This window comes from Podarcis filfolensis, assembly GCF_964270895.1.
Source record: "Podarcis filfolensis genome assembly, chromosome: 1".
NCBI classification, from domain to species: Eukaryota; Metazoa; Chordata; class Lepidosauria; order Squamata; family Lacertidae; genus Podarcis; species Podarcis filfolensis.
Window position 1 is genome coordinate 86,836,248 of NC_139604.1, and position 20,788 is coordinate 86,857,035.

The window sequence follows — 20,788 nt, forward strand, 5'->3', positions numbered from 1 at the left end:
CACTGAGAAACATGCCTTTGCCATGACCAAATATGCCAGAAAAACAATGTAGGAGCATTTTAGAAAGGTCCCTTTGGAGTAAAGAAACTTGGAATGAATCTGGCAAGAAAGGCAAGCGGGACAGTACAAAAAAGGAAAGAAAAACCTTTCATTTAAACTGCTTTAATTCCTTCCAGTTGCCCAAAGACCACATCATGCATTATCTTTTAGTTGTAAAGTGTGACTGTGGCAGATGCGTGTTTGGGAACATGGGTTTCATACCGGTTCCCTTGTCAGGCAGCTGTGACTGGCTGCAACCATCTGCTGAGTGTACATTTGTTGATTTGTTTCTGCAAAATGAGGGAAGTGGTTCTTAGATTAATTGTTGGTCCAATCATTTGTGGCCTGCACTGGATCAAATGAATTATGATTGGCTAACGTGAGCCCATCAGATTTCACATTTAATCTCATGTATTCCTTTGTGCTAAATTTCTAGCTATTGTTGGGTTCTGTCCTATACAGTGGTACCTAGTGACTAGTACTAGTGACTTCTGAGTATCTTCAACCCATTGCAAGTCCCTGTACGAAGCTGCTTCTCAGTCCCTCTGCCCTCTCTCGTTTTCTGGCCCGTGTGAGCCGCCTGCCAAGGGTCTAAGTCACAGCACAGCCAGCGCTGCTCTCTCCCTCCCTGTGCCTCAGCCAGCCATCTGAGCTGCTAATGCTCTCCTGGTGCAGGGCTGTTTACCCAGCAGCAAGGAGATTATATATCAAAGGGGACAGCGCATACAAGCCTGCAATCCCCTCTGCAAACAGGCTTAGAGAGACATCCATTCACAGGAGGAAGAGGGTGCCTGGACTGTGCCCAGCCAGGTCTGCAAAAGCCACTTTCCAGTAAAGGTGCAAAGCCAACATATGGGCTGAGCAAGCCCTGCCCACTGCCAGCGCTGTGCCATGCACAAAGTGCCTGGGTTTTCCCTTCCATTAAGGAAGGCCTGGCCTCTGGCCTCTTGCCAGCTTCCTGCCGAGGCCTCTCACAGGGAGGGGCAGCAGCCGCAAGTCGAACAGGTGCTCTCGTCTTGGCAAGGGAAGCCGGATTCTTCTCCTGGTGCCTTTTCATCTTCCCTGCACGCAGGCTGATTTGAATAGGCTTTGGTCTGCAGGGGATCACAGGCTCCCCGGAGCCCTGCAGCGAGGGCAGTTCCAGGCGAGGGCTGGGAGGCGCTTTCAGGCAGGGGCCTTGGAGAGGCGGCAGCCCTGCCATGACGAGAGACAGGGATTAGAGCACAGCGGATGAGTTTCTCAGGCAGATGGCAACGCCCAGCCTCACGTCAATATTGATTCACCAGTCCTCTAAGTGCTGCCTACCGACTCTCCCAAGAGACTCAAGCGTCCCAGGAGACTTTCTTACACATGCAGGAAGATGACCAGCATTTGGCTGGGTTCGGCTAATTGAGGCTGTGGAAGGCTGGCGGCAGGCAGGAGCATTTTCTTGGCTGCTGCAGGCTTCTGTGACATGGAGCCAGGGGTGCTGAAGAACCCCATTTCTTGGAGCGTCAGAGAACACAGGAAGTTGCCTTCCTGTGATCAGACCATCGGTCCATCTAGTTTAGCGGCTCTTCCAGCTTAGCTCCCACCCCAAGCCACTACATCTTTATTTACCCTCTTGCAAACATGCATCCAGTATATTGTGGGAAGCAGAAAGGGTTAAGGCATTTTTTCCCCACCCCAAGTTGTCTCCTATCAATACTGCTTTGCAGCAAGGAAGCAGGCCATCAGGATTTCATTCTACACAATTGTGCAATTTCTGTGAAGGCACAATGGAAAGACAGCAGCAAGGGTGCTTGCTTTCAGCTCCCCCCTCCAGACACCTCAGTGGGTTTATGTGTTAAGATTTTCTATGAGGCATCCCTCAGAAGACAGCTGCATAGGCACCCTTGTTACAAGTGGCCGAGGTCGTGTAGCTCCTTCTAAGCAAGAAAACAAGCAATAGAGCATGTAAAAGGTAATCAGTTAACATAACTGAGTACCCGCAAATCCCATTGTTTTGGGAAAGAGATTGACCAGCCTTGACTTAACTGCATGTTCTCAAAGGGATGTATCATCCACTCTGCAGAAGGCTCTATTTGCATTATGAACTTAAGTGGACATAGAAGCTGTTAAGTTCCTATGGCATATGGATGACAGCAGCTTTTGCTGAAGTATCAGGCTGATCTTCACCTTGTTGCTTTTTTCTCTCCTTCAGGTGCTCTCCCAGATAAGGCAGACCTGCTGCTTGACCCACATATGGATCAGGAACTGGAGAAACTGTAAGTCCCTTTTCCAGTGGAGAAAGCAGAGTCAGGCAACATGTCCCTCTAGCTCAGTAGTCTACTCTGCAGTGCCTCTTCCTTCAAGGACATTTCCACCCCTGTCTGCAGATGCCAGGGACTGAACCCAACACCTTCCGCTTATAAAACATGCATTTTGCCCCTGAGCTACAGGCACAGGTTATGCAGCAGGACTCCTCTTTGGATCCGTCTCAGCTCAGTGGTGCAGTTGATGAGACGGCAAATTGCCTTTTTAAGCAGTTACCGCTAATTGACATGGAGGACTGGAAGACTTTCCAGCCCAAGTCTAATCCCAACAAACAGAACCTGTGCAAGAGTGCAAAAGGTGTCTCACACAGCACTTTGGCTAGCCACCTTAAAAGAGACCCAGAGACTTCTAACTAAGGAGGCAGCCTTAGCTGTGCAAGTCAAGAGTCCTGTCACTTAAACAAGAGCAGTTTAGGAAGTGGAAGCTATATGCCAGCAGAGGAAGCTCTTGGCTTGTTGCAAACATAAAGTCTTCCATGCAGCAGAGGAGCCCTCTTGGCAGCAACTTGCGAGCCACATCCCTTCCCCCATGGACTAGTGCACAAGATTCTGCAATGACAAATCTCTCAGCCCCATTTTTCTTCTTGCAGGGTAGCTCAGGTTTCCGGGCTCTCCCTTTCCAATTCCAACGCTGCCAGCGGGGATGCGACCAATGTGCCTTCCCGCCCCTCTCTCCGACTCAGCTCCCCTTGGAGGCCTCTCCTCCACCGCCGGAAAATGGATGTGGAAAGTGATGGCTCCACTGAAGAGACAGATTCTTCTGAGAACTGATGGCTAGATATGCATGGAGTACAAGCTTATTTCCAGCCCTTGTAACTGAAGCCATGTAGGCGTTGAAGAAACATAGCTGTTTAAGCACCTTCCTCCACAATCTCAACGTGTGACCTACTCCTTTTTACTCTTTATCAGTATTATAGCTCAGAGCTCCCTCTCAGCAAGGCACACCCCATTCTAACAAAAACTGTTGTTTTCTCCTCATACTGGCAGAGAAATTGGATGGCTAGGCCATGAAAGCTGACATCAGCTGCAGGGTTCGACTGCCCTCTGGTGGCAAACAAGTCAAATTAGTAGAAACGTTCTAGCACTAGGGCAAGTAGTAGCTACCTTTGAAGAATCAATTCTAATCCCAAAACTATGCACTGTGAAACATTTTCACCCTCATCCAAGGATAGGAAATATACAAGATGAAGCCTGTAACTCAAAGCACTCTTCTTGTCCTCACGAGATTCATTTTACTTTTTCCTCCTGTATATGCCCTATCTCCTAGTCGGTTAGCTATTCCAATACTTTCCAAGCTTTCACTTCAAAATTCAAACAAGTTAGTAAGACATGACCCCAGTTAAGTCACCAGATTTGAAATTTGGGGCTAAGCTTCCATACTTTGTGGGATGGCCATTGCCGATGAGCATTTTCAAATCCTTACTGGGCTCTATCGTAGGAGAAAGGAGTAGGGCATTATTTATTAATTTGCAAAGCTTTAAACTTTCCTGCAAACAAAGTATAATATATAGTAAATAAAGCATGTTGTAAAAGGCAAGTAATGTGTCTGAGATTCATTACAACCTTGAGGGAATGCGAAAGATGACAATACCGCTCAAAACTCCACTGAATCATTGGTAAGTGTCTTCCTAGGGAAGGTACAAAGTTTTTTTAAAAAACAGTGTATTAATCAGATGGTGTTTCAAATCAGCTCATTTTTCATAAAGAAAAAATCAACACAAATTGGTAATCCTTTAAGGCTGCTTTCACACCCAGACTGTGTCCTCTTCACACCTCACCTGAAGTCTTCTAACTTCCCTTCCTAGCCCATGGCATAGAAAAGGCAGTAGCTCTGCCTGCCCCAGTGTCCCTGGGATCCATCAGCTACATCTGAATTAAAAAAAGGAAGTCACAGAAATGGAACACACACGTATTTGATTTTATTCACTTGGGGTGGGAGGGAGAGAATCCATATCACTCCCCTTTGGACCCCCACACACAGCAGAGGCCCAACCTTGGCCACAACAAAGCTCATTAATACTACCGTTTTAACTCAAAGTACACAGACAGCCCAAGAAGAGAACCCTCTTCCAGTCGAGAGCACACCAGGCCAAACCAAAGCTCTGCAAACTCCTGGCCTTGGAAAGGAGCACTTTAAGACAAATTTGCAATAATCGAAGTTAAAACATCAGTGCATTTTCAGAACCCAGGGAGCAAAAAATGAGAAGTGGAGCAGACCCAAGGGGGCGGGGAAGAGATTTCCAGTAAGCCCATGCAGCCATTTACCTTCTTGGGGAAGTGTGCAAGGAGAAAGCAGGTCAATTGCACTAATGAATATGCAGATATGGAAATAGGCAAGATGTTGCTCCATCATAAAGTGGGTCCTCAAGCTACCCTGATAAACCTCATCTCTTTCTCTAGCAAGAGCATCTTATTGAAACCAAAGTCATCATTCCAGTGTACTCTTAGTGGTTGATTTCCCAGTGAAGAGCGATTAGACAGACTTGCTACCTTCACAGAATGTACAATGGGCACGACGCAAGTCTTCAGATGAACCCACAGCTGCAACAGCAACTATCATGCAAGGTAAATGTAAAATGGTTACAACAGCAAGCACCGCTTCACGTGGATTGAGTTTCCCAGTGTGATGAGGAGATTCTTCTTCCAACAGAAGAACATAAACCAAGGCAGGGGGGAAAGGCATGCAGATGCAAGAGGGGGCTTTGTGGCAGGATAGCTTCTGTCCTGAACATCAAAGCAGCATTGTGGGATGGAAGAGAGCACTTTCATCTGCTCCTGTTCTTCATCTACACCAGCAGAACTGTAACTGGAGTCGTTTAAGAAAGAAAGAAACCCAGAATGCTGGGCTAGAAGGAGCAAAGGGGCAGCAGTGAAGCTTCGACAAGGGGAAGCCGCTTTCCTTCAAACTACTTCCTTTCCCCACGTGCAGCACAGATGGGGCCATGCTATTCAGGTAGATCTCGCCGGGGAAGGGAGGCCAGCAACAGCAGTGGTTGCACAAACAGCACCAGAGCCAGTGGACTGAGCGGCCACTGCCCTGTTTTGTTAGCAGTTTCCATAAAGGTCTGAAAGGAAACCAAGAGGGCACCAAGGAGACGAGGCAACAGGTTATATGAAACAGCAGGCCCAATAACCTCTTCATTCCTCAACTGAAGATGCTCTCTTCTCAACAGCATCAACCCACGGTTCAGGGTGTGTGTAACAGGGTAAGAAATCTAAGTTTCCCCAGCTGTCCAGCATATTTGCGTAACACTGCAAATATCTTGCACAAGCCCACCCAAGCATGCCTTGATCCTTTGCTGCTTGCTACAGATGGAGGCTTTTAAGTCGCTGCTCTCAAAAAGGGATCTAATTATATCACATTGGTTCAAGGCATGGCCAGCAAGAATGACCTTGTGCCAAAATCGGAACTTCCCCGTTCTAGAAGACAGTCTAGGTCCTGGGGATTCCCCACCATTCCCCTGTTTACTGCCATTTCCCTTGGATGAGTTTCAAACACAGCTTCCTTCTCCCCCCAAACATATTCTGCTAATAACAGCCAGGGGCTGGGGGAAGTGGAAACAGCAGCAGCAGCACAGAGGTCAATTGGCAACCCTTGTGCAGTGCACAGCAGCAGCGGGGGATTCTCTGGAAGGGCCAATATTCCATTAGCTGAAGGTTGGGGTCATTTCAAATAGAAAATAATGTCCAGAGAGTTTTTGAGCAAGTGCCAGGCATGTCCATTTCTCCTCCTCTCCTCAAGAAGCCCCTAGCCATGCTCGGCTAAAAAGCAATCCTGTTCAATTCTTCCAGGTGGACTCAAGGTGCAATTGGTGTTTCGCTGATGGCCACAAGCTGCAAAGTCTCTCCTGAATCCTCAATATGAGCCATAGCGATCCTAAGAGGTGGGAGAGGGAGGACAGAAAGAGGCAACTTAGCACATTGCCCACAGAAATGATGCCATATTTCTCGGCACCTGAACACAGCAGCTAACCCCCCAAAATAGTTAAAACTTCAGGCCAAATATCAGGACATAAAAGTGCCGGCTGGATCAGGTCCATGGCCCATCTAGTGCAGCATCCTGTTTTCTAACGGCCAACCAATATGGGGAAACCCGCAAGCGGATATGACAAAAGCAAGCCCATCCTACTAAGCTCTGAATAAGAGGCTTATGAACCATGTAAAAGGTTACTTTTGCTGGCAAAGAATTTCCATGCTGCCATCTCAGATCATGCAACATCTCCACTGTAAGCAAGGAGCTGCTCTCACCAATAACATGAGAAAAGATCAGAATGAGAACTGGCTGTAGCCCCTGTCATCCCATCATTTGACAAAAGCAGCTCCTCGCACAGGAGCATTAGGGGAACAGCCCAAGTTGTGTAAGCAGGTGAGCTTGAGGTTTGCACACACAGCGTTAAGTGTGGATGAGGCCTGCATTAAGGTTTCCGTCTTAACTTCTGTTCCAGAACTACAAAGTATAAAAACACCAGTTACTTTGCATATGTTTGCATCATCTACCTGAGTCCAAGTAGCTTTGCAAAAGCTGGGAATTTAAATTTAGCATACATGGTGCAGTAATTTATTATCTTCTAGTGGACTGACCAGCTAGCTGCTTTAGAAGTGTTGGAAACTTTTTGACCCCTACATGAATGAGAACGAAACAAAAGCCAGAGACAAGACATCACACATGGCTTCCAGGATTGTAACCTTCACTATCAGAGTTTGAACTCTGCGTGAGGCATTTAGAGCCTCCTGCCATGACTACACAACAGGCGTGCTACCTCACCTGAAGGGAATTCATCACACCATTGGCTAGAACAGCCATCTTGCCAGCAACAGACTTCACCCCTTGCTTGAACTGGGCAATATCAGCAGCAGGCAGTACATTTCCAATTGAAACACCACCTAGAGAGGCGGAAGGGAAAACAACACCATCAGAGAGTTCTGCTGTATGAGGAAGATGCTCATCTTATGGAAGGGGCCTTGCTGGCTGAGATCCTAGGTTGGGAAATCCACTAGGAGATCCTGTAACCCTGAGTCAGATATGTAATCTGCTCCATGATTTGACACTCAAGCCAGCCAAGCCCATCCCTTTCTGAGTAATAGGTGTTAAGGGCCACACCAGCCCCTTGGTGACAGAAGAAAACCCGTCTCTCAAGTTGTTTGCTGACATACCCGAGTTCCCTGTCTCAGACTCTCCAAACAGATCAGCAGAGCTGATGGCATTGCTGCCAGAGAGTTGTTGGAGTCGGGATCTGGCCTCATACTGGAAAGAGAAAACAAAATAAGACGCAGGAAACAGAAGCTGGTGGTTGCCAGGTGATGGGTGGCAACAGCTTGAAGACAGAGAAATCACCCCGCACTTGCCTCAGCATCAGCTTCCCGCCCAAAGAACATGTCAGACGAGATGGCTTTGGCCCCAGCAAACTTCTGTCGAGCTTCACTAGACTCTACTACTGAGATTTTGCTCTCTGTCTCTCTTCTGTTGGTGGGTCTGAGTGGAGGAGAAAGGAAAGCCCTGTAACAGCAATCCATAGAGTCACAACCCAGTGCACAGGTATTCGGCCGTGGTGAGAAATTGGAACCGCATCTGTTCAACTCCAAGTTAGTTGGATGTCATAAGCCCCCTCAGCTAAGCGCTATGTCATACACTGGATTGATTCACACAGCACATTAAACCATAGCTGAAACCCAGCCAGTTTTAAATGAATAAGCAGTGTGTCATGTTGCAGGCTGTTCCAAAGTTTGAACAGCACTCTTCTCATTCCTGATGTGCCACAGTCAAAACCAGGCAGAGTTGGGTTTGTTCCCCTGAAGAACCCACAAGTAGCTACCCAAGAACAAACCTTTGTTACTGCTTGTGGTTTGGAGACAAACAAATTTCAGGCCATGGCCCAGAAGCTACAAGAAGCCAAAGTCTGGCTTGTTTTGTCCACAGAACAGCAGAAGCAGGAGCAGGCAGGGAGTGCAGTGAGAACCTTTCAGCAGTACACTTAAGGCACATTGCTTGTTCACATTAAGCCACAGGTTTAGTGAATTGTTTTTCTAAACTATGGTTTCTGCAGTGTGTAAACCTGGTCACTATTTTCCTCAGTTAAACAAAGACAAAAGCCCCCTACTCTCATCAGCAACAGAGCGACTATCACTCGAGCAACCAGCATTTCTCAGTGGCTTAGTCAAAGCATTTCTCTGAGATCCATTCGTATTGATTGCAAATGTTGTTGTTATTATTACATTTATGCCCCACCTTTCCTCCTGGGAGCTTTGGGTGTCACATTAGGTTTCTCTCCCTCCCTGTTTTATCCTAACAACCACCCTGTGGGATAGGTTAGGCTGAGAAACAAGGTCACTTAGGGAGCTTCATGGCTGAGTGGAAATTTGAACCCTCATCTCTGAAGTTTAGTCCATCAGACCACAATACGGTGCCATTTTGAAACTGGTGTCTTTTGGACAGTGCTTGAGGCAAAATGCCTTGGGAAAGCCTAAGAGGCCTTTTTGTCAGGTGCTGGTTAAAGAGTAGTCATGTATGTCCCTGAACAGTTCCTTCAAGAAACTCCTTTCCAGATGGGACTCATCACTTTTACCTTTCACCAATGGGCCGGATACTGGAGATAGTGATGTCTGTCTCCTCTTCCCCTTTGTCAATCCCCCAGGTGTTGTCTGTTTCCCACTGCGAGCCAAAAGCATCTCCTAATGAGAAGGGATTATCTTTGTACCTATGAAAAAAAATATGAGAAGAGGTGATTTATCCAGGCCAGATAAAGAAAAGCTGGGCAAGAGCGAATGGCACTGCAACCACTCAGTCTTACTTGGGTGGTCCGGATGTGAAACTTCCAGTGTCTTCAAAGAGATCCAGCTGGGACCGAGAGGACTTTGCAGTCACTGGTGTTTCTTGTTCTATCATTTGCATCTCGGAAAGGACAGAGTGCGAGATGGAACTAGGAGGAAGAAGCACCAAGATAAAACCCTACTGGCAGAGCCCAACACCTACTTCTCAACATTAGAACTACATTGGCTCAAAAATAAGGCCCAAGTCAATCTAGTCTGCCTCCCTTTAAAGGAACTCAAGGTGTTACTCATCAAATTCTGCAGGCAGCCTCCCATCCTGTCACTAACCAGACCTTCTGGCTTTTCAGAAAGGCTGCTACATCACTTCATTAAGGCTGTGCTCTGAGCTAGCCAGAATGTAGAGATCATGGCAAAAGCAGATGTGAGACTTAAAAGACTGCAAGCAGGGGTTTCTTATTGCTAAAACTTATGCTGTATACAGTCTGGGTGGGTAATAAATAAACAATGAGGGAGCCAGGACAGTGTCTCATTTTCTAAAGATACAAATTTCATTAAAGCTCAGATCAGATTCTACAAGATGGAAAAGCAGAAGAGCCACCCAAGGCTGAAGATCTACTGGAAAGAAGCAATCTTTTGATTGGGGCAAATACAGATTACATTCAAGGCTAATATTCAGGATTCACAAGCCACTCCAAATAGAGTAGACTGGAACTCAGCTCACCAATGATGTACTCTTGAACCACAATCCTCCTGCCTATTGAGACAGCAGCAACTAAACCCCCAAGTGATCCTGGGGCAGATGTTACACTAAAATCTACCCATTCGGCACATTCTCCTTGTTCTTCATGTATAGCAAATACCTCCTGGACACCAATCCCATGCCCAGTCTCTCAGCTTGTTCACGCTTTTTTCCTTCCAGGTTCTGGAGTTTCTTCTCCTCCTTCTTCCGATCAATCTGCAACTCCTGGTATGCCAGTCTCATTGAGGCAACTCTGAGGGAGACAACAAAATCAACTGGCAGGTGAGTCCAGAATACATATTAACTACCCACATATCTCATCATTCTGAAATGAGGAAATGGGTAAGCAGGACAGACTTTATGTACTCAAAAAAGCTCAGGCCCGGGCAGGACAACACTTATTTAGTCCTGACTTTGTTATGTGCCAATTGCTTCATCATTCCATGCCAAATACAAGTTTTCCTATGATAGGAAGCTTGTCCCAATAACTCTGCATGCAAACATATACAGATCCTAACTTGAAGATGCTGCAAGTGTGCCTCACTTACAGGGACTCCTCAGCTTGCTTCTTGCACTCTGCAGCCTGTTGTTCCCTCATCTTTTCAGCCACCTGGGCCTGTCGTTCAATTTCAGTGAAACTCTGGCTGCTCACTTTTTGAGCTCCAAGACCCTTTTTGGCCCCCAGCTGGAAGAAACAGAAGCAGAATAAAGGTTCCAAGAAAAGCCACAGTGAGCCTTTAAAATGGCAAAACCAAAGGATCAATTACTGCAAACGATGCAAGGGGCGCAGAGAGAGTCAGTGAACAAATCTGGCCAGTTCAAGACAAGTTTGATAGGCCCCTCCAAATGCTGAAAGGGAAGATTTAAAGGAATTCTGGGAATTCTGGCCTAAGCAGGCCAGATCCTTATCTGTCCCCATCCCTGCAGAGTAACTGTGACAGTTGCTTGGTGCAATCCACCTGTTAAAAGTCGCTTACACAGGGCTTGGGAACTGCAGCACAAGGGGCTTTGCCATCCCTATGCTTAGTTACAAGTGCTGAGCACAAGGCTGGCCAAGCTGCTTTCTGCAGAGATCAAAGAATCATAGAGTTGTAGAGCTGGAAGGGATCACTTGCACTGCAGGAATCAAATTGGCTACATGAAACAGGTCCCCCCGCCCCCAGTAAGAAACTTGGGTTGTTCAGCCAAACTTGCCACATCTCTGACTGCCCCACAAATCTCATCCTATGGTATGGGCCAGGGAGACATGGTTTGGGGAAAATAGCCTCACAGGCCAAATTTGGCCTACAGGCTGCAGGTTCCCCACCAGAGAAAAACAGCTGCTCACTATTTTGCAAGCTTTGCTGTATGCAGTTCCACTATTTACTCATCAGGTGTACTTCATATGATGTTTGAAATTTTATAAGTTTACCAATGATGTAATCTCTCCCTGCCTCCCCCACCCAGCTTTTTCAAGCTCATTCTGAATATTTCTCTATATGCACAGTATTTGGTTGTGTGCACAATCACTGAAATCAAATCCAGTCAAGAATCAGGCAGATCCCTGGAAGCACTGATACCCACAAATAGCATACAATGCAAAACTGATTAGAGAAAATCCTTATTAGATACTCAAGGCAAATGGCAAGGCCATTTGCTGGGTAGATGTGGACTGGGGAGCAAATCTTTATCAGAAAAAAGAGATGTGTGTAGTTAGACAAAATCCCTCTCAGCAGACATACCCCTTTCTTAGTAGCACCTGGCTTCTTCTTTCCAATGAGTGAAGGTTTTATTTCTGCAACAGGGAAAAATAATGAGCAGACATGAAAGACAGCAAGAAATCTGCTGTTAGTCCCAACACTAGCAGCAGTTATTTAAGGCTTTTGTGGCACATTGAAAGCTATGCCAAGTGTGCCAGATGGATAGTTAATACACTCAACAGCTCTGGCAGCAGCATAGAGAAATCCAAAGGCAGTATGACAGGCCACACCATGCAATTTCAGATTAGCCGCTTTGTGGTCCTCCTTCCTGAGTTGAAAAAGCAGCATAAAATCACCCCAAGAAGTGGTGCTTCAAAGAATCTGGCTTGAAAAACTAGACTGATTTCCCAATATGTTACATATATTGCAACAAAAAACTGGTGCTTGAGAAGCCAAAGGGTGCCTGGTAGCTCAGGTTGGCCTTGGAGAAGAGCTCTAGTGGCAACAAAGCACCGCTGCAGGACTGAAGCTACATTTTCTAGGGAAGCTGCTCAGTATCCCTAAAGCAGTTAGCAACGCAAGTGCCTCCTTGAAACGAGCCACGTGTGTCCACTTGGCTGACTGCAAAGATAGCAAAGAGCAGGATGGATCCTCAACTTCACTAGTGAGGAAGATCAACTTCCTTGAAATGACAATTTGAATGTAGAAGACAGACAAACCCTGGCCTGAAGGCAGAACCACAGAAAGAGAAGGCAGAGGCAAGGCACCACAAGTAGCCAGTGCAGGCCCTTAGCCAGTTACCTCTGGCAGGAGCAGCCCCTTGCCGAGACAGACACATGGATGCGTCTGAGGAAGAAAAAGACATGTACATGTTGGAAACTAAAATGGTACGTTCTAGGTATAGTCTGGGCTCAGGATAGACCGAAACACATCCTCCGCAAGAAGGCCCAAGCAAAATTGCAGGAACAGGATACTAGCATCTATAGGCTGGAATCAGACATCGTGGTTTATCAGACCAGGCACAGATCCTGTGCATGCAAGCTTTCCCTGTCCTTCTCCACACACACACTGCTTTGATGAAGGCAACCTAGTTCATAGTGACATCTGATCCAGAAACTGTGCTTTAAGGTCCTCCTCCAAACCAAATCCGATTCTAGTTTCATATTCTTGAGCCCGTAAAGTACAGTTACCCTGTTTTGACATCAAGGGAAACTGTGGTTAGAATGTAAGGTATCTTCGCCAAAGTTGAATGGATACGGGGAGGAGGAGCAAACATGCATGTAACTATTCCTGGTCCAATACACCACGGTTTAGCAGACTGGATTGTTAAAATCAGAATCAGATCACGGTCTTCAGTAATGGCTAGTTCCTCTTGACGAATAAGTCAATAATAGTTCTAATTTGCATTTATTCACTTGATACTACCCCAGTCCCCCTGGTGAATTATTGCTTTTGACCTAAACAAACACTGGGATCTCAAGGTCAGAAGGAACAGGCCATCCAGAAATTGCAGAATATATGGTATGCTGATACCATATATGGGAAGAGTCTCCAATACTGAATAAAATCTTTTTCTTAATTCTGTGCAAGGGTGAATGGTCATCTTCATATTTGAAGGCCGTTATACTGATGGAGCAGATTTGTTTTTTGATGCTCTGGAGGATAGAGTCCAAACCAACAAATTAAAATTACAAGAAAGGGGATTGTGACTAAAAATTATGAAGAGATTCCTTCTGGAACAAGCAGCTGACAGGTGAACATACTTGTGTGGAAGTGAAAGACTCTCTTTTGTTAGAAATCTCTACACAGATGCTGGCTCACCCATCTGGCATGGTTTCAAATTGAATGAGGGACCACGTATTGAGATTCCTTCATTGCAGGGTGAATACTCTAATTTTATGCCTAACGGCCGATTTCCTCTACCAGCCAGTTGGACTAGATGATCTTTAGGTATATTCCAACTCTATAGTTCTAATTTTCAAAAGCCAGACTTAGAAGTGACCCAATTCCTCCTCCAGAGTCAGAAGCACTGGCCTCCCTTACCTGATTCAGCATCTGAAATAAACTCTGTTGTTAATGCAGACCATCTACTCAAATTAAATGGTGAGCCACTGAGACATTATGTTTAACATAATAGGAAACAAGGGAGCTTACACTTACCAAGAGATCCTTTAGGAGAAGTGCTCAGCAGGTCGATAGATGGACCCTGGTCAGGCTCTATGGGCAAGAGCACACACACTTATTTTTTAAAATGGCAACTAAGGTAGAGCAAAGAAGATGCATGTCTTGTGTCCAGTATCTTGGACAATTAAAATGATTTTTTCTCATCCCACAAAACGTTGATGTTCCAGGACCACTGCTTACTAATCCAGAAAACTCCCTGCAGGAAATTACTGGACAGCTAGTAGAAACCACCAGAGTCTCCAAACTCGGCCCTCCAGATGTTTTGGGACTACAGTTCTCATCATCCCTAGCTAACAGGACCAGTGGTCAGGGATGATGGGAACTGTAGTCCCAAAACATCTGGAGGGCCGAGTTTGCCCATGCCTGGTCAAGAATATTCCAAGCAACAGAACTGCTTCCACACACCTGATACTTTTAAATCTATATAGAAGGGGTGGGGAACCCATGGCCTATTGTTGAACTCCAGCTTCCATCAGCTCCAAGCAATGTCATTACTGATGTGGGTTGATGGGAACTGTAGTCCATCAACTTCTGAAAGACAGAGGTTCCCCACCCCTGCCCGATAGGAAATGCAGGACTCCTTAAGTCACGCAACGTAAACACCCTTTTCCAAGAGAAAAAAAAAAATGTTCAAGAGAACATGGGTATGGCTGCCAAACGTTGTGGAGAGATGCCACAACATGCATGCAACAATGAAGCAATTCTTCAATCCTCTATATTGACTCATGTGTTACACTACACAGATCCTCTGCTCATCATCCATCCTGAGAACAAGCAAGATCAAGTGTCTTTCCAGCCAGGCTAGGAAGATTCAAAAGGGGCAAAGGAGCTAAATAGCGATACTCACGTTGAACTTCATTATTCTCAGTAGACTTTGCTGTTCTCTCCAATTCTAGCGAAGGCTCTACTGTGCTCTGGCCTGTTTCAGCCACATCCCAGGTATTACAATCCTTTAAAAAAAATGAACTGGCCCTCAGGAAGATGCAACAATTTGGATCGGACAGTACAAATAGATCAAACTCAGAAACCCTTGGTTAACAGAATATGCATTTCAAACGCATAACACCCAGTAAGCATTAACAGTGTTCTCAAGTATTACAATGTATGCCCTCAAGGTGGCTTCTTGTGGGGAAATCTGGAGCCAAGCCGATTTAAGACTCAGGCCATGCTGTCCCGTATCTTTAGATATAATCTCCTCCGTGGCAAGAAACAGTTTTGGAGAAGGAAACCCAATCCCTTGAGACCAGCTCTACAATCCTAAGCATGCTTAAGTAGATGGTACCCTGAAATCAATGGAACTTCCAGTTTAGAGTCAAAGTGGAAATCTCCCAGTATTGCCCCTGTATGAGAGAGAAGGTATTCTAGACAGGAAAGACATAAGCTATGAATCATCTTGTTGAACAAAACCAAGAGTTCATCTAGTTCAAAACTCCATTTCTAGGAAGCTCAGAAGCAGTGCAGAAACTAAAAGCTATCATCTCTTTGAACCCAGGATCCAGTATCTGGAAGTATACTGCCCCTGAGCAAGGTCAGGGTGGGGGGATCCTAAGGAAAGAGCTCTGCTTATCCTTTGTGAACAAGACAAAAAAGAAAAAAGAATAAGAAGGGAAGGGCCTGTATCTCAGTAGAAGAACACAGGCTCTGCACGAACAGGAATCCCAGGGTCCATTTCCAGTTGGAGGGTTGTGGGTGGCAGGGCTAGGAAGACCACCTCTGACTGGAGAACCGCCAACACTCAAATCAAAGAAGACTGAGCCAAACAGACCACTGATCTGACTCCGTGGCCCTGTCACACCAAGTCAGTTCATGGCTTAGCCTGAACACACTGGATCACAAGGAGGAGGTTGCAGCTACTTTGCTCCTCCTCAGGCTTTTTAGGTCAGCACAGCACCTCAGCTAGGGTTTTGGCTCTGCTTGTCATTCGAACCTGGGACTATGGTTAATGTCTCTCTTCCTTAACTATGATCTGTAGCCAAAAATTTTCCTAAGGTTACAGGTGGTGGTCAAGGAGGAAAGATCTTCACCACAATCCAAGCCAAACCTTGATTACTGTGACATGCAAACCAGGCCAGTTTGCATGTATGAATGTAAACAACCACCTCAAGGAGGCAAACGTAGTGAATATGGCAGGTCCAAACCACTGAGCAGCACGGCCCCTCCAACTTGACCTATGCAGGTTACAGAGTTTTGGATCAAATACATTCATGACCTGTAGTTCCCCCATCAATGAAGGTTTCTGATGGAAAGGGGAAATCCAAGTTGGCTCAACACACCTGTGTATGTTCCAAGAAGAAATCGGCATCACTCTTTTCTGGGGAGTGGCCTGGAGTTCCACTCAGCCCATCAATCAGGAGCTGGAAAAGGAGAAAATAGTTTGTCGTATTCAGTAGCAAGCACCATGGTCCCTGATCCTTCCCAACAGCAAAGAGGCTCATCTGCACTTACATCATTCCCATACTTGGCCATCGCAGCAGTTGCCAGCTGCCGGATCTTCTCCCGGTACATCTGGGCTGCGCGGCTATTATACTTGGCACTGGCATCTGTGGTGGTGCAACCATACTGGCGGAAAAAGGCAGTCTGGCAGGGGTGGAGAGGAAATTTAGTTGAAGTCCAGGATTAGAAAAATGAAGAGCAAATGAAACAAACGGGTGACCTCCTGCAACTAAAGGGCCCGATTCCAGACATAGACCTGCAAGAATTCAGCTTTCTCTTGGAAGCAGGAGTTTCAGGAACACAGGCCACCATGTTCTTTTATTTTATAAGCAAGTTTGATAAACAAATATTTATTAAGGAAAACACCAACCACTTGACTATGACATCTACCAAAGAGGAGCATGGTAAAAAGGTCCAGGCATGCAACTAAAGATCATCAACTTCAAATGGCTCCTTACCGCATTGGCATTGCTACCCACTTGCATACACCTCAGCTGAAACCAGCTCCAGTTGAAATCAAGCTCTGTGGACCTGACAAGAGAACAAAACCTGGAGTCATTATCACAGAAAGGTTCACCAGATCAGGCTCAGAAGGGTTTGAACAACACAATGCACAATGGAAGAAGATCTCTGGGAATATATGAGCTACTGTTAGTGCCCCTGAACCAATAAATATCTTCCATATTAGTTTCCGGGTGAGGGCAGTGGCCAGAGGTGTACCTTGGTTTCCTTGTGCCCTTGGGCAAGGAGATGTTGTACCAGTGCCTCTATAGCCAGGAGAGAGCAAGGACCAGAAACTCAAAAAGTCTGCTTTCCATTGCCTTTTGCACTGCACCAGTGACTCCCTTTGTGGCCATCAGGGTCAGATCGGCTCTGCTCCACACCTCCTCCTCCTCCATTGGTCCATCTGTCTACCTTCCTCCCTCCACTCCCTGCTTTCCCTTCTGCCTCCTTCCTCCCTTCCTTTTTCCTCCTCCTGCAACTCTTACCCGCTCCCTGTCTTTGTTCCCTAAGCCTTGCTAGGCACTCCACTCACACTTCTGACTGGGAAGGGGGCACCACAGGGTTGCTGAGATGGCCCATGTCAGCAACCGGATTCCTCTGGTGAGGGCGCCCAGATTCCTAGCCACTCCAAGCCAGATGGAGAGATGTGATTTTTGTGCCTCCCTGACCCTGCGTCCTTGGTGGGGGCCAACCTGGCCAACCTCTAGGTACACCCCTGGCAGTGGCTCATGTGTTACCAGAGCTTTGATCCAGTTGTATTTGGCTGTTTGAACTCCTTCAGTCTGGCCTGTTAACCAGAATAATTTCAGACTGAATACAAGGTAGTGGGTACCCAATAATTCAGATGCAAAAGTGTTGGCAAGGAGAATATGTTTTGAGCACACGAGCAAAAAGACTCTTCAGATGTATCCAGCTAGCATGCATTTATCTTTTTTTCCAAGAAACACACAAAAATACCAAGTGGACAATTTTTTGGATTAGGGAAAAACAAGCACACACAAAGGAAGACAGCTTGCTTCTCTTAGGATCTTCTGTTGAGGCCCTGCTCTGACTTCTTTATCAGGAGTGCAGCATGAAACAATAAAGGAGGGTTTTTTCAGTGGTGGTACCCTGGCTATGGAATACCATCTCCCAAGGAGGAATGCCTGGGGCCAACTTTACAAGCTTTTAGATGCCAGATTCAGACACTTTTATTCAACTAGGTATTTTTAAAAGTATATATGTCTCAACATGTTTTGAGCTTTTATTTGTTCTTTTGTGTTTTGTTTTTTTGAAATTGTATTATGAATTACATTAGCAGTGCCCTGAAATCTGATCCAATGAAAGGAGGGACGGTATAGAAAGCTTCTAAATAAATAAATAGCTAATTTCAAAGATACAAAACTCATCTCAGTATGTGCTGGTCAACAATACTTTAAAGAAGCGTTTGTACTCTCTGAAATAATGTTTCCTCCCCCCCCAAAAAAAATATTGGGGGAGGGATGTCTGTTGTAGGACAGGATATGTTTACATGCTCTTTTTATTGAAAATCAATTTTAAAATATTTTTAAAAGCAGCAGCAGCAGTGTTTGTACTGTTGAAATAGATGTGACGGCTTTAGCACTGCTGTTAAGCAGCTCTACAGAAACTTCTTTGACATGTTCTTCAAAGCCTTATCTAATTTGTGTACATACTTCTATAGGCTCATAAATACAGGAAGAAATGGCCATGAAAACCACCAGAGAGAATTATGCACTCCAGAGCTTGGGAAAGCTGTTGTACCCATACTTTGTACATTCATTTACTAAAATAGAAATACAGAAATACAAATGATTCTAGCTGATACTCTTCTAACCAATGAAAGTTTCCTCTAGATGTATGAATTTCATTTCTCCTGGTATGGTACTGTCAGCCATGAGATACTCAGAAATCAATATGTATCAAATATCTCACTTCTGTCACATGACACAGCAGCCAGAAGAAGCTATGTACTTCTTGCTTTGCCAAAATTGCATGGTCCTGCTCCAACACAGAATTCTACTTTCCTTCTGTTCACCGAGGACAAAGAGAGAGCATTTCAGGTAAGGAACTATTATAAGAGCCAAAGAGCTTACACTGTAAGAACAAGAACTAGGGCTAGCTAGCTAGCCTGTATGAGTAATCCGATACTCTCACAGAAGTAGGTCAGGTAAAGGGTAAGTGCGGGCTTTCAAGCTTCACAAATGTATTGAAATGAGACAAATACTTCAATGTATTAGAAGTCAGCCAAAAAAAAAAAAAGAGCATGTTAAAGGGTCTGTTCAAGCATGTTCACTGCTCAGTTTTTATATAACATACTTTACATGTGCAATAAAGTCAGAGATCAAGTGTTAGAGATGGACAGCTTTTATGACCATTGCACATCACCTCAAATGTAAAATCTTTCAACAGACAGCAGTGGAGGAGTGTCAAGTGGTGGAAAATTCAAGTATGAAATCAGTCTCAGTGCACTACAGTGAACAGTTGTTATTTTTATACATTGCCAAGGAAGGAGGAAGCTTTACAGAATTCTAACACGGTCCCCAACTCCAATGTTTTCTTCCATTGGTGTGGAAACAGGTTTTTAACCAAAGGAATGCCTGCAGCAACTCTCTTCCTCCCATAGCTAATCACTAGGATTGTTGCATGGCAAACAGAAACATTTCCTGAAATGATGATTCCCTCTTTTTGAATTTCCCTTCAAATGCTGTATAGGTACAAACAAGCATGCACTCACTACAACACAAAATATTAACTAATGCCACCTATAAAATGACAATAATACCAGAAAGAAACACACAAATCTATCACTCAATTTGCAGAAGTATATAAATAAATTAAATAGTGCAAACTTGTATGCAGTCACACATCATGTGCAAAATAATTTTTAAAGATCATAGCAATCAGCAGTGCATTTTCTGAGTATCATAACTACATCTGTAGATGAACGGAACATTATAAAGACGTTCATTCAATACTTGTCTAACTACGAAAGTAGTCATCTCTTGTTACGAAAGTAGCCATCTCTAAGTCATCAAGAACAAACTTCACCACAAATATATTACAGTGCTTTTTTCTGGGGGTACTCAAGAGTACCCAGTAATAGCAACTTTTCCTTCCAGATGTTAAAAGTGTGGCACTTATTGCAACAACTTCATGGTGAGTACCAATCTGTATAATGAACTATATAAATATCCTGCCTGTTTTCAAACAGCAGTACAATGAACAAGTGAGAGAAAGGGGATTAGGCTATTCTTAGGATCCTCAAAGATTACCTAATCAAACACGTTTTACTGCACAAGAGCCATTTTAGGAGTAAGCCTAAGTACCACAATTACACAAGACACTGGAGTTGCACACAATGAGCCACGTTGATCGTTGGTCCCCGTACGACTAAAGCAGGGATCCTGTATCTCTCACGTTCCTCATCTTACCTCCCACCCCTCCAAAAACAAACAAAACCCTAGTACTCACCGGATAAAGCTGAGATGCACACCCAGCGACCGGTGAACCCCAGAGCAGTCAATGCAGAGAAACACTCCATAGGTGATGCTGGCCCAGCTCGGGTTCTTCGCACCGCAGTCAAAGCAGGACTACAAGAAACAGAAGAGAAGCTAGGAGGAAGACCAACAGGGAGCCACCGGGAAAGGAAGGACAGCAGGCCAGCTTCCTTATAGGGAGCCAGTATGTCTGGTCTGGCGCCAGTGACTCTAACTATGACGAGTCTTTCCCCACCCTGTAGCTTGAAACGAGGGGACTGCGGGGATGAAACGGGCCGCTGTGCTTTGAGGGGACGCAGGTGCCGTCCTCCTTCAAGGTCTCAAACCTCACGGCCCCAGCCCTGCCGCAGGTGGACGGGGCACTGCGGCGGTGGCAGAACCGAACCGGAAGGGGACGGTGGGGAGGGGAGACGCTGGGCCGGCGGGCGTCTGCCATCGGGAACAGCGGCCAAAGAGACACTCCAGAGCCTCCTGCCTCAACTCCCCGCGCTCGGTACCTTGTTGGGCGGCGCAGACCGAAGCCGCTTGAAAAGGGTCTGAATCTCCGCCTTGCTGGGCCCGGCCGCCATGTTTTCTTTTTCCCAGCACCCACCGCGGCCGGCAACAGGTCGCCGCGGGGACCAATCCGCGCGCGGGGTGTTTCCCTCCGAC

General features: G+C 45.7%; 2 protein-coding genes across 7 annotated transcripts in view; one reads left to right on the top strand and one right to left on the bottom strand.

Moving 5' to 3' along the window:
* Nucleotides 1–3,870, top strand: part of CSTPP1 (centriolar satellite-associated tubulin polyglutamylase complex regulator 1) — a 128,915-nt gene extending 125,045 nt beyond the window's left edge. For all 5 annotated transcript variants that reach the window (XM_083605705.1, XM_083605703.1, XM_083605704.1 and 2 more), the window contains 2 exons: nucleotides 2,222–2,285; nucleotides 2,924–3,870. In XM_083605705.1, coding sequence (XP_083461831.1) covers nucleotides 2,222–2,285; nucleotides 2,924–3,104 — 245 coding nt within the window. In that variant the 3' untranslated portion in view covers nucleotides 3,105–3,870. The remainder of the gene's footprint in view (nucleotides 1–2,221; nucleotides 2,286–2,923) is intronic.
* A 360-nt stretch (nucleotides 3,871–4,230) lies between these two features.
* On the bottom strand, nucleotides 4,231–20,787 carry ARFGAP2 (ARF GTPase activating protein 2). 2 transcript variants are annotated; one of them, XM_083604756.1, is made up of 17 exons: nucleotides 20,635–20,787; nucleotides 20,112–20,230; nucleotides 16,595–16,667; nucleotides 16,149–16,280; nucleotides 15,977–16,057; nucleotides 14,551–14,653; nucleotides 13,680–13,736; nucleotides 12,321–12,365; nucleotides 11,562–11,614; nucleotides 10,389–10,525; nucleotides 9,962–10,093; nucleotides 9,122–9,250; nucleotides 8,897–9,028; nucleotides 7,680–7,806; nucleotides 7,488–7,578; nucleotides 7,099–7,217; nucleotides 4,231–6,210 (listed from the first exon to the last, which is right to left on the bottom strand). In XM_083604756.1, exons 1-17 carry the CDS (start codon nucleotides 20,704–20,706, stop codon nucleotides 6,190–6,192), a joined length of 1,623 nt encoding a protein of 540 aa, XP_083460882.1. In that variant the 5' UTR covers nucleotides 20,707–20,787; the 3' UTR covers nucleotides 4,231–6,189. The 2 variants fall into 2 exon arrangements, with proteins under 2 accessions (XP_083460882.1, XP_083460883.1); XM_083604757.1 differs by lacking the exon at nucleotides 12,321–12,365.
* Between the last annotated feature and the right edge of the window lies 1 nt (nucleotide 20,788).

Bases quoted from the DNA above. Each gene is read 5' to 3' on its own strand.
- ARFGAP2 (XM_083604756.1), bottom strand. From the start codon at position 20,706: ATGGCGGCCGGGCCCAGCAAGGCGGAGATTCAGACCCTTTTCAAGCGG. The intron at 13,737-14,550 runs GTGAGTATCGCT...TCTTGCCCATAG, and splicing joins TGAGAATAATGAAGTTCAAC to AGCCTGACCAGGGTCCATCT. The intron at 7,579-7,679 runs GCAAGTGCGGGG...TTCTCTTTCCAG, and splicing joins GGCGGGAAGCTGATGCTGAG to TATGAGGCCAGATCCCGACT.